Source organism: Pelobates fuscus, chromosome 3 (assembly GCF_036172605.1).
Source record: "Pelobates fuscus isolate aPelFus1 chromosome 3, aPelFus1.pri, whole genome shotgun sequence".
In the NCBI taxonomy this organism is placed as follows: Eukaryota; Metazoa; Chordata; class Amphibia; order Anura; family Pelobatidae; genus Pelobates; species Pelobates fuscus.
The window spans coordinates 185538991-185552030 of record NC_086319.1 but is presented as its reverse complement, the minus strand read 5'-3'; the positions used below and the strand labels follow the sequence as shown (position 1 = coordinate 185552030).

At 39.0% G+C, this 13040-nt stretch overlaps 1 protein-coding gene across 2 annotated transcripts; it reads right to left on the bottom strand.

The window, feature by feature from the left end:
* Nucleotides 1-839: 839 nt before the first annotated feature.
* Nucleotides 840-8196, bottom strand: LOC134602678 (potassium voltage-gated channel subfamily A member 1). 2 transcript variants are annotated; one of them, XM_063447806.1, is made up of 3 exons: nt 7901-8196; nt 6323-6420; nt 840-6046 (listed from the first exon to the last, which is right to left on the bottom strand). In XM_063447806.1, exon 3 carries the CDS (start codon nt 5600-5602, stop codon nt 4133-4135), a length of 1470 nt encoding a protein of 489 aa, XP_063303876.1. In that variant the 5' UTR covers nt 5603-6046; nt 6323-6420; nt 7901-8196; the 3' UTR covers nt 840-4132. The 2 variants fall into 2 exon arrangements, with proteins under 2 accessions (XP_063303876.1, XP_063303877.1); XM_063447807.1 differs by lacking the exon at nt 7901-8196 and adding an exon at nt 6768-7215.
* Between the last annotated feature and the right edge of the window lie 4844 nt (nt 8197-13040).

The following is a 13040-nucleotide window of genomic DNA, read 5'->3' as shown; positions in this document are numbered from 1 at the left end:
AGCCCAGAGCACTTGCCTTGCAAAGACTTCTCATTGAGCTACATTGAGAAGCATATGATTTTACAGCCATAGAAAGTCTGTGCTGGATGAAAAGGGGAGGGGTTGCAAAGGCTGCAGACAGGAATAATTGTGTGCATTTTTTATTGTGGATATATCCACTAAATTCTTTAAAAAATGTGTTTTTTTTTTACTGGAATGTTCCTTTAAGGCATGACAGGGTTATTCACTAAAGTGATGATTCAAAGTGAATTTCAAATTTAAGGTCAAAACAGCCAATCTGGGAAAACAAATCTGCTATGCTTCAAGTTTGGTTACTCTGCCCTTAAATGTGAATTTCCCATTGAATTCTCTCTTTAGTAAGCAGCCCTGTTGTGAGGTGCTCTGCCCTTTTCTATGTACCCCTGGAGTACAACTAAAATCAACGTCATCAGTCCAATTTCTGCCTGACATTGATGTGAGCTGTAGTCCAGCAGGCCACTTAAAGTAAGACATCTGGCCAGAGAACACCAATTTGGTAAATCTACAACAGACAAGCCATCTTACAACAGAAAGCAGCTAAGCAGACATGACCCAAGGAGATTCAAACAAACATTGTTTAAACTATTAAAAGACACCATGAGATACCCCTAAAAAGCAGATTAGAAAGAAATTACACATTACAAAAATTAACTTTCAATACATTCCTTTTCCAAGTGCTGTAATGTGTTTTTGAGGACATTGTTACTAAACACATTCATGTAACTCATGCCAACCATAGAACAAATTGAGAAGTAAGCAAAATGTAAAAAATATCATATTTATTTATTTTTCTTAATAACAAGCAATTATCAAGTGCACCTTCAGGTCTACAAAGACATTTGAGCACATTTAGTGAAAAGGGGGAAAGATTTGTCAAACTTCCAGATATGCATGCCTATGCTACACGACTTACTCCTTCCATTCCACAACATGGGGTTGTACATTTTTTGCTCTGCAATGAGAAAAGCATCATTTACGCTCCCCCTGACTGATCCAAATGAAGTCTCCCAACCCCTATCCAAAAATTCAGTTCATGCAGTACTTTTGTTTTTCTTTTTTTTTTTCTTTTTTTGTTTATTTTTTACACATGCAGAAGATTTAGTCCACTGGATAATCTAATTTTGGAAACCCCAAATTCCTATCAACTAAGTTGGTTGCCAAGTGAGCCTCGTTTGACAGATGCCACAAAAATTCACCTTATCAGCGTTACAGCATTGAATAGCTTATTGCTGTTTTACTGAGAGAGCAGTCTTAAAGTCAGTGAAACATGAAAAAGTTGTCTCCTACCTTAGTTGGGTAGCATGTAAGAAAAACAGAATTTATGGAAACCGTTTCCACATGACACATTAAACGTAGAATCTTAATGCCCTGTTACCATTTGCAATGCACCTTTACTTATTGGAAACATGTCAATCCATTCTTGTACGTTTGTTCATTTCATCCAAAGAACCAACAACAAAAAAACACTTAAACTAGAAAAAATGCCCCCTCGTTTTGAAACACTGGGGTTCAGGGTGGTGATAATAGATGATGCTTTTATTTTAAGTGCCTTCCTTAATGTTATACAAATTCTTCAAATCTGAATACTGATGTGTATTATCGAAATCTACTTTCACATGATCATTCCTAATAAACCTTCAGTCTTCTGCTCTGAGCATTAGTTCAGACTAGGCACCATTTGTGCATGGCATAGTTCTATTTATATAAAGCATAACCCTTTAGAAGAAATAGTCTCTATAACCAGGTCAAAAGTTCTTTCATTTATATTTTTATTGTACCTAGCTAAACCTACAATCGGATTTTAAAGCTGGATTAATGAACGACTTGGATCCCTTCTGCTTTTACATTCCCTGATTGAGTTGATTGATGCTATGCATGCTTTTCTAGATTCTATGATGATTTGGGACATAATGTAGTGAAAGCCAGTGGGGATAAAGCCTTAAATGTGCCACTTATAGCTCCTCCACCTTATGCAGGAAGACATTGTCCTGAGTCGACTTTTCAACGTACAAAAAAAAAGTCTCTTTTTTTACATCTTGATCAGGTGTATGTATAAATAAATAAAATTTGCAGCATTGCATACATTTTAGCATTTCTTGGTACATGTAGCAGAAAGTTGAAACAGAACAGAAGCTCAAATGGCAAAAGAATTAAGGGTATCATCTATTAAGTGCAAACTTTTCTTTGGAGCGTGTGAAAGTCAATGTCCCCTTGGTGATTAAAAATAAAAGAAAAACTGGTTGTTTTTTTTTTTTTGCTAGAGAAATAAAAACATTATTAATGCAAATCCTCTTACATGATTATACACATCCAAGGTAAATCTGCTTTTTAATTCTGCACATCATAGAATTTGAATATTTGGATAGTATGGGACACCATAAGCACCCCTAGAGATTCAAAACTGGTTATGAGACAGGTAACACCTGCTCAGACCTCAGCAAAGTCCCCTTACATTTTAGGAGGCACTTTCAGCGAATCAGTGAAGAAAGGATAAAGGCACTAGCAACTATCTAGATCATCCTTGTTCTCTAGATTTTCTTTAGCAAATTCTAGAGGAGTATAAAAGTCCATGGACCTCAAATAATGTTAGCTAAGGAGATGGTCTGCAGTTTTTCGATGCATATAGTTAAAGTGTAAATTACATTCTGAGACTGCAGCTATAGGCATGCATTTGTACTGTACTCTGTAAACCTATGCCTTTTTTAATCTTAGGCATCGCCTCATACTGTGTTCATACTGACTTTTTTCTTTAAAAGCCACATAGTTCCTTATGCATATAATCTCTACAATTATGCCTGATAGGAAGATAACATTTTTCCCTGAGTAACACTGCAGGAAAATCAGTAGGCCCTTTACTTTATTCTGGCTCCTAATCCAATAAGATCTTTTTTTAATACTAAAATCATGCATTAATTAATTTTAATTAAACCTTAGTCAAATAGGCCATAATGCTGAATATCTGAACATGCTTGTTCGCCAATAAGTTATTGTCCCCATTTGACTAACATATGCATTTACATACAGTACTGTAAATTACTAATTAAAGAGTTCAAAAATTAGGAGTGCACTTTTGGTGAATGCAAAATAACAATAATAAATAACATTAAATTAAAATGATGACCTATTTTTAGCCTTTTTATATTTATTGCCACAGTTGGTGGCAACACTTTGCTCTGCACTGTATAGTTGTCCTCTCCGGCACCAGAAAGGGTTAAAAAGTTTAAAAGAAAACCTATTCCCCTATTGTTTGAGGTAACATTTCAGGCATGCAAGGTCACCAAATAATACAGTAGGTATCAAATTGAAAAAAGAAACAAAAAAACAAAAAAACATGCGATATGATAAACTCCATTGTGCTGTTATCGCAAACATGGAGCGAAAAAAGCTTTTGCATCCACGTTGAAAAACCAAAAAACCCAAAAATCAAGAAAGAAAAAAGTTTGAAACCATCTGCATTTTAAAAATTAAATTCTAGCAGCAATTGCAGATGTTTGTCCATTTTTTTTCCTTTTTACAACCATTTAATGTATTAGTTGCTCTACTTTTTTATAAAGCATAAGTTCATATAAGGTGCTTTATGGATCTGTAGGTCACCAGTAAGTGCATAATCGTTTCATTGGATAGGAAATACACTTCTCCAGAAAAAAAAAAAAAAAGAGAGCAAATGTTTGCATACATCATTTTAACCCTTTGATACAGATGCACATCCTTGGATGCATTGTGCAGTTGGCAGAGAAAGCTACTGAAAATCCATGCATATCTGTTAACTCTCGGTTATGGTTTGTTGGAATTTAAGATTAACAAGCAAAGGGAATGAAATTGTTGTGTTTTTTTTTTTAAGTTTTTTTTTTTTCTATCATTTAATTGCTAACTAATACAACTGGTTTGGGAATACTTCCCTCTGACCAGTTAAAAAGAAAAAAAAATAATAATCCCATTTAAAAATAAATGATAATATTATCTTTCACGGATCCTGAAAGCTTCTTGTTCGCTGAGCATTAATTCGCAATGCAAAAATGCATTAACGATGACAGATAAAGCATTCAAAGACTATAGTTTTAAAGCGTCTACAGAAAGTGGCTGAGCCAATGATATCCTGCAGCTGGGGTGTGCTTTACACATCTGTCAGCAGTTTGTTTTTGTTAACACAGTTCTGATTTGCTACGGTGCAGTTGCCAGTTCTGAGATTTGACTCTCTAAAATTATCTATACTATTATGCAGATCCTCTTCAATTTCCATGTACTCAGATTTGCTCATTGTTGAAGAGCTGCGTCGACTCAGGTCACTGTCAGAGGCTAAATTGGGGGAGCTAACATGAAGTAACTGAGCCTGTTCCTCCCCTTCAGTTTCTCGGTGGTAAAAGTAGTTGAAGTTGGACACAATGACAGGTACGGGCAGGGCAATTGTCAGCACACCAGCGATGGCACACAAGGAGCCCACGATTTTGCCTCCAATTGTCACAGGGTACATGTCACCATAACCCACAGTGGTCATTGATACCACCGCCCACCAGAAAGCATCAGGGATACTTGAAAAATGAGAGTCATCCTCTTCAGCTTCAGCAAAGTAAACTGCACTAGAAAACAAGATGACCCCAATGAACAGAAAAAAAATTAGCAACCCTAGTTCTCTCATGCTAGCTTTCAAGGTCTGTCCCAATATTTGAAGGCCCTTAGAATGTCTGGAGAGTTTGAAGATTCTAAAGACTCTTACCAGTCTGATGACTCGCAGGATAGCCAAAGATGTTGCCTGTTCCCCTTTTTGGGGACCTTCTTGCTCAGCTATTTCAGTCCCCAATGTGATAAAATAAGGGATGATGGCCACTATGTCAATGAAGTTCATGATGTTCTTGAAGAATTCTGGTTTGCTGGGACAAGAGAAGAACCTTACCACCAACTCAAAGGAGAACCAGATTATGCAGAGGGTCTCCACCACAAAGAATGGATCTGTGAATATGTGAGATTTGAAATGTACTGTATTGTTCCCCATTTTGCGGGTGAAAATACGATCTTCTTTCAGTTCTGGCAAAGTCTCCAAGCAGAAAATAACAATAGAGATGAGGATTACCATGACTGAGACTATGGCAATGATCCTGGCTGGCCCTGAGCTCTCTGGATACTCAAATAAAAGCCACACCTGGCGTTGGAACTCTCGTTCTGGCAACGGGCGCTCCTCCTCTTTTATAAAGCCCTCGTCTTCACGAAATTTCTCCATGGCTTCTTCCCCAAGTTCATAGAACTTTATTTCCTCTGAAAACATATCCAGAGGCACATTGACTGGTCTCCGCAGCCTTCCCCCAGACTGGTAGTAATATAATATGGCATCAAAACTTGGGCGGTTACGATCAAAAAAATACTCATTCCTAAGGGGATCAAAATAGCGCATTCTTTTTTTGGGGTTACCAAGAAGAGTGTTGGGAAACTGAGCCAAAGTTTTTAGCTGGGTCTCAAAGCGCAACCCTGCCACATTAATGACCACCCTCTCACAGCACTCATGATCATCATGGTCTGGTTGGTAGCTGTCCTGAGGATGGCCGGGCAGGGCTGAGGTCTCGTCCATGTTATCCCCAGCTATCACGGTCATTTTTCCGGTGGAGAGGGAGGAGGGATGGGGGAGGAGGGGCTGCTAGAGGTAATCACTTTGCTGTTGCAGCACCCTCCTTCAACCCTTTATTGTTATATCTCTGTATAGGATGATCCCAATATTAGATCCGTGAATCAAAGGGAATGGTTCTTCAGATCTCTTCTGAGATAGAGAGAGAGAGAGATATCGATCCCCCTCTTCTTGTAAAAATCTTGCAACAAAACAAAAGAAACCTTAGTCCCACTATCCTTTCTTAACGCAAGGCAGTTCTACTACATGAAAATAGCATTGCTGGCCCGCTGTCATAGTCACCAAACATGAAAAGCTTGTAGGATATGGAAGCTGTGGGCTTTGCCAAGTCAGCAGATTCCCTCCTGCCTTCCGCTCCTGTTTGTTTTCAATGCTAGGTAAACCAGAAGATCACGCCAGTGCGGTAGATGTATGCTGCAGGGATATAAAAAAAAAAGTACAAGAAAAGGAATAAAAAAAATAAAAATAACACCTTATCTTCATATGATCACTAAACCTACATGGCATACACTTTTTTTTAAAGGTGCTTACTCAGTATCAAGTTTTCTATAGATTAAACATAGCAGAACATTCCAACAAAATGTACTTTAGTTAAGTTCGGTACAAAAACACACCAGACAAATCACTTTGCTGCAGTGCATGAGATGCAGAGGAGAGGGGGGGGGGGGGCAATGCCAGTGCAATCCTTACCTTGCCTGGGTGCTGCAAGATGCGAGGAAATAGCAGGCTGGGAATACTTGAAGCCTTGCAGCCTGGGGAAGGTGCATGCAGAACTCCCTCCTGCGACCCTTTAATATATAAATCGGTTTACAGCACAGTAAATACACGTCCTGTTGAAATATTCATAATGCATACACCATGGGGGTAAAAAGCTGCATTGGAAGCAATTTTAGATAATCAGTTGCTTGCCACATTAGGGTCCATGGAATCCTCCAAAAAATAAATCGGTTTAATCCTTTTCTTGTGATGCTTCACCAGTGAAAATACAGAAAGTGGAGATATACATGAGCCCAATTCCAGGGAACTGCAGACCAGCTGCATCACAGGAGCAGAACACACCCCTCCCCCCTCTATAGCAGTAATGAGTATGGCATTGGGAAGTCTAAATGCATCGAGATGAGCGGCAAACTCTCACCATTTATTGACGTTGCAGTATCAGCAGAAACCTGAGAGCTCCTGCTTGGTGCAGACAGAAGCCGATCCTCTCTGGGCATCACCAGTCCAGCCATTCAAAACAACATCTAAAGGCTCTTTTAAAAAAAAAATGCTGAGGAGGGGGTACTCTGTACAGCAGCGGCTGTCTATGGGATTTAACACTGAGACGCAATGCAGACGGCATGCCATAGAAGCAGCTCTCTTCAGTCATGATCTATTAGCCATGATCACCTCCAACATGTGATGTGGACAGCATGCTGGCACATGTGGGGGTGCAGAGGCTGCTTCACGTGTATACACAAAGCCCGGGGCACGTGCATAGAGTGCAGGGCAGAGAGTACTCTAGCTAACCAGGTGTCACTCATCTCTATCCATAACATACAGAGGGTCTCAGCCCAAAAGATGCAGAGGTATGTCCTGAACTACAATGTCACCGTTACTCCCCCCTCCTTGCATGTATGGAAGTACCACCTCTAAATGTCAGAGCCCACTCCCTCCCCCCCTCACCCCCCCCATTGTGATCACTCACCACTGTGTCAAAGCTCACCCCATCTTTCTATATCAGTTTCCCACTAATCCAAACACAACTCACCCTTACCACTTAAATTCTGATGCTCACTTCCACTGCCCCCACCTCCTGAATCTGCCCGGCTGTGTTCTAGACCTTAGAATGCAAGCACTCCCCACATTCCAAATTGTAAAGTGCACCCCTCACCTCCAAATTCTAAGCACGCATCCCATATCACTATGCTTCCAAAGAGCTGCAAATCATTTGTATCCACCTCCTTTAAATATAACCGCTGCCAGTGCAGTACGGGCAAGCCATCCAGAACCTTTCACCACTTGCCCTATGCCAATCTCAAGCATACTGCCCACCTAATGTAAATACACTAGCCAGTTTTCCCACCATCCAGTGCCAGATCACCTCCTCCTCCCTCCCCCCCTCCCATGACATACCCCAATGCTTCTGCTGAAAGTACAGTCGATTCAGATCTGTGCTTATTTTCTTCCTCCCACAGAATATCTGCTGCAGTCATGATGCAGATCCTCCAGATAGCCTCAGCCTCAGATCACACACTGCATTATATAGGTTAGTAGATCAAACTCACGTACCATGGTCCTTGATAGACACAAGAGCAGCATAGAGGTCTGCAGAGTCAGGGGTTACATGATTGGGTTCCTCTTGTGTTGATGCCTGGAGAAGTCTGTGTATAGCTCTGTCTCTTTCATTCTCCCCACCAGTATGTGCTGCATTCCCTAGCTTCCTTTCAAGCTCCCCCTGTAAAATGCAAATGACCTGGCTGCTTATGCAGTCCTGGGGCACATAGAACATACTATTCAACTGGCAATGGGAGCTGATGCAGTGTTGTTTTTTTTATATATATATATTCCAACTGCTCTGTCCTGTACCACCCCTCAGGTGCCTGTCTGTAAATAGCTGAAGACATGTAAAAACTGTTCATAGATTCTGTATCACACTGTCATTTCCCTGCAGTGTTGCTATAGAAAAGATTAGGTAGGGACATCCTGACTGACCAAGTTCTTGCTGCTTGCCCAGCTGTCGGGCTAGTAGTAGTCCATCTGTGTTGTGTTCACTGATTATTGTACATGTATATATTATTAATAAACATACTATTTTTTTTTTATAAAGCACCAATTATTTGCTAATACAGTATTTAAAGAAACAGACACACGGGGGGGGGGGGGGTATCTTTTTGTTTTTTTGAAATATCAATGAAAAAAAAATCCCCCTCACTGTGCAGAGATTCTTACTTTCTTAGCAGTTTTACACAAAGGACAACAAAACATGCCATGCAGCTTCCTGCTATGCCATTCAGTAATTGAGATTAGATATACAGGAAATGTGATGCAACACACTTACATTTTGTGAAGTACTGGGTGCCACTAGAGGCTTTAGCTAAGGGCATGTGCCCTGTACTTGGCACTACATTTTTAGGGCCCCTGCAGTACATGATCTATGTACTCTAAGCAAGCAGTACTTTAGTGCCATGAAAGGGACACATGGAGCTTCTCAAGTGGTCTGATGACTGCACAACGTGGTCCTCCTGTATTTTTCAGTGTGACTGAATGTCAAAGGTCACAGATCTTTGACATAATGTCGTAAACCTGTGCTGCTGCATCCTATGTTACGCACAAAATGTTTATTGCACAAAGGACATGTACAAAACTCAACTGCCCAAGCACTAGGAACCAAGGTTTATGTATTTTAAAGCAAGATTGAGAGAAACTGTGATAAAGTGAGAGGAAGCATGATGGAGGGAAACTGTGATAAAGTGAGAGGATGCATTGGGATGTGGCTGACTCAAGTGTGACTGCTCACATACTGTGTGCTTCCTACCTCAGGAACACTGTACTCTGAAAAATATCAAACTTTTATTTTGATTAACGTATTAATACAAATGAAAACAAAAATGGTTTTGATTGGTTCTTAAATAGAAACATAGAATGTGACGGCAGATAAGAACCATTCGGCCCATCTAATCTGCCCAATTTTTAAAATACTTTTAGTTAGTCCCCGGCCTTATCTTAAAGGACCACTATATTGCCAGGAAAACATACTCGTTTTCCTGGCACTATAGTGCCCTGAGGGTGCCCCCACCCTCAGGGTCCCCCTCCCGCCGAGCTCTAGGGTTAGGAAGGGGTTAAACTTACCTCTTTCTCTAGCGCCGTATGGGAAGCTCTCCGCCTCCTCTCCTCCTCCTCGGCTAAATGCACATGCGTGGCAAGAGCCGCGCGCGCATTCAGCCAGTCTCATAGGAAAGCATTCATAATGCTTTCCTGTGGACGCTGGCGTCTTCTCACTGTGGTTTTCACAGTGAGAAGCACGTAAGCGCCTCTAGCGGCTGTCAATGAGACAGCCACTAGAGGCTGGATTAACCCTAATATAAACATAGCAGAAAAAAGGGTTAATCCTAGCTGGACCAGGCACCCAGACCACTTCATTGAGCTGAAGTGGTCTGGGTGCTTATAGTAGTCCTTTAAGTCTAGGATAGCCCTATGCCTATCCCACCCATGCTTAAACTCCCTCACTGTGCTAACCTCTACCATTTCAGCTGGAAGGCTATTCCATGCATCCACTACCTTCTCTGTAAAGTAATACTTCATATGTCCTAGTTTTTTCTTCTTTTAAATATAGTCTCCTCCTTTACTTTGTTGATTCCCTTTATGTATTTAAATGTTCTATCATATCCCCCCTGTCTCGTCTTTCCTCCAAGCTATACATATAAAGATCCTTTAACCTTTCCTTGTAAGTTTTATCCTGCAATCCATGAACCAGTTTAGTAGCCCTTCTTTGAACTCTCTCTAAAGTCTAAAGTATCAATATCCTTCTGAAGATACGGTCTCCAGTACTGCGTACAATACTCCAAGTGAGGTCTCACCAGTGTTCTGTACAATGGCATGAGCACTTCCCTCTTTCTACTGCTAATGCCTTTCCCTATACAACCAAGCATTCTGCCAGCATTTCCTGCTGCTCTATTACATTGTCTTCCTTCTTTAGATAAATTTATCAAATAATATTTTCATTAATTGACTTTTACATTTCATTTTATTTCCACTGCCATGTGGTCCCTGGCTTCACTCCATATAAAGGTAACAGTCTCACTGATGTAGGCATTATTATGGTGCAATCTGACTGGAACATTCTACCCAAGTGTCAGAAGGAGAGCTCTGACATCAATTCCTGGCTGAGTAAATTTAAAGAAACTGCGAATATTGAAGGAAATCATGAAGTGCTTTGACAGCATTTATTTCAAAATCAGGCAAAAACACTCTCTCAGGCAGCGAAATAAATTACAAATATAGCTTCAAGAAGGAAAAAAGGTGGTCAAGCACAACATTCTGAACAGAGCACATGTGTAGATTTTGCTGGTAGAAGGTTAACCCCTTAAGGACCGGACTTTTTTTGCGATGTTGTACATTTGCGACCAGGCATCTTTTTGACACTTTTGTGGTGTTTGTGTTTAGCTGTAATTTTCCGCTCTCTCATTTACTGTTCCCATACAAATTATATATTGTTTTTTTCAGGACAAAAGGGGCTTTCTTTACATACCATTATTTATATAATCTCATGTAATTTAATTTAAAAAAAATGAAAAAATATGATGAAAAATTGAAAAAAATACAAGTTTTTTGAATTTTATGTGAAAAATCTTTTACTCATCTACAAAAGCGAATGAAAAAAACTGCTAAATAGATTCAAAATGTTGTCCTGAGTTCAAAAATACCCAGTGTTTACATGCTTTTTGCTATTTTTTTGCATGTTATAGGGCTATAAGTACAAGTAGGATATTGCGGTTTCAAAACATACATTTTTAAAATGTATCAATAGTGACATTGTAACACTATTATCTGTCATAAATTGCTAAATAACACCCCACATGTACATCTTTTTTTAAAAGTAGACAACCCAGGGTATTCAATATGGGGTATGTCCAGACTTTTTTAGTAGCCACTTAGTCGCAAACACTGGCCAAAGTTAGCGTTCATATTTGTTTGTGTGTGAAAAAAGTAAAAAACTAAATTGAACGCTAATTTTGGCCAGTGTTTGTGACTAAGTGGTTACTAAAAAAGACTGGACATAACCCAAGGTATTGCAAATGGGGTGTCTTCTTTTGCAAATGGTATGCCATCATGGGGGTAATTCTCATTCCTGGGCTACCATACGCTCTCAAAGGCAACGTAACCAACCTGGCCATTTTCAATGTAAAAATATTTGACCCATATATTTGACCCTGTAACTTTCAAAAACGCTATAAAACCTGTACATGGGGGGTCCTGTTCTACTCAGGAGACTTTGCTGAACACAAATATTAGTGTTTCAAAACTGGAAAATTTATCACAACAATTATATCATCAGTAAAAGTGCTGTTTGTGTGTGAAAAATGCAAAAAAAGTCACTTTCACTGACAATATCATCGCTGTGATATGTTTTACTGTTTTGAATCACTAATATTTGTGTTCAGCGAAGTCTCCCGAGTAAAACAGTACCCCCCATGTACAGGTTTTAGGGTGTTGTATAACGTTACAGGGTAAAATACAGTGATAGCAAATTAAATTCTCTGGACTTTCGGCCTGGGTTGGCAGGCAGGTCCCTTAAATTGCAATCAATAAAATAACTTAATTATGTAAAAATATTACATAAATACGCACGTAGACTTTAAATATATATTCATATTTATATATTTGAAGTCTACGTGTATATTTATATAATTATTTATGTAATTTTGTATATGGACATATGAATAGTTTGCATTCTTTTTATTTATTTATTTATATATACATAGATATATACACAATTTCATTCTAAGTGTATTTTGATATAAATATATATATATTAATATCAAAATACAGTTAGAATAAAATTTCGTATAGATATATAATTTTTTTTAATTTTTATTATTATTTTTAATTTTTTTAATTTAATTTAAATTATTTATTATTCGTATTTTATAATAATATATATATACAATATATATAGTTATTATATATATTATATATATGCGTGTGTAAATTAATTATAAGTGTATTTTTATATTAATATATGTACATATTAATATAAAAATACACTTAGCATGACATTATATATATGATATATAGACATATATTATATAGGTATAATATATGTCTATATATCATATATATACACATATATAATAATATTTTTTTTTTATTAACTTTCACTTTAAATTTTTTTTTTATTTTACAGTTGCAGGGAGACTGCCTGTCAGCACAGACAGTCCCCCTGCAGGCAGAGACTAGGACACCTATTGTGACCATGTGGTCGCCCTGTTGGGCGATCACATGGCCCCAGGGGTCCTAAACCGCCATGGGGAGACTGTCTGGGCTGCAGGCAGTCTCCCCACAACGGGAGCACCGCCGATCGCCGCCGGGGGAACGACGGCGATCGGGTAAGTACATTTTAAATTTAGGACGGTTCAGGACCGTCGTCGGTCGGTAAGGGGAAAATGCCGATGACGGTCCTGAACCGTCTAGCGTCCTCAAGGGGTTAAACAGCAAATATGTGTATGTTATAAGTTATTTGAAGCTTTTTTCAAAATGTGTCATGTAATCCAATATGGCTACCACATAACAAATGGGCTTCATACTGAAGATGGCAGTGCATGATTGCTATTTAAAATGGTGATACCGGAGAAACTGATGGAAGCCGAGCACAGAGAGATGGACACAGGTTTCTTCAGGAAGGAAGAGATTCTTTATTCGATTCACCGAC

Bases quoted from the DNA above. Each gene is read 5' to 3' on its own strand.
- LOC134602678 (XM_063447806.1), bottom strand. From the start codon at position 5,602: ATGACCGTGATAGCTGGGGATAACATGGACGAGACCTCAGCCCTGCCC.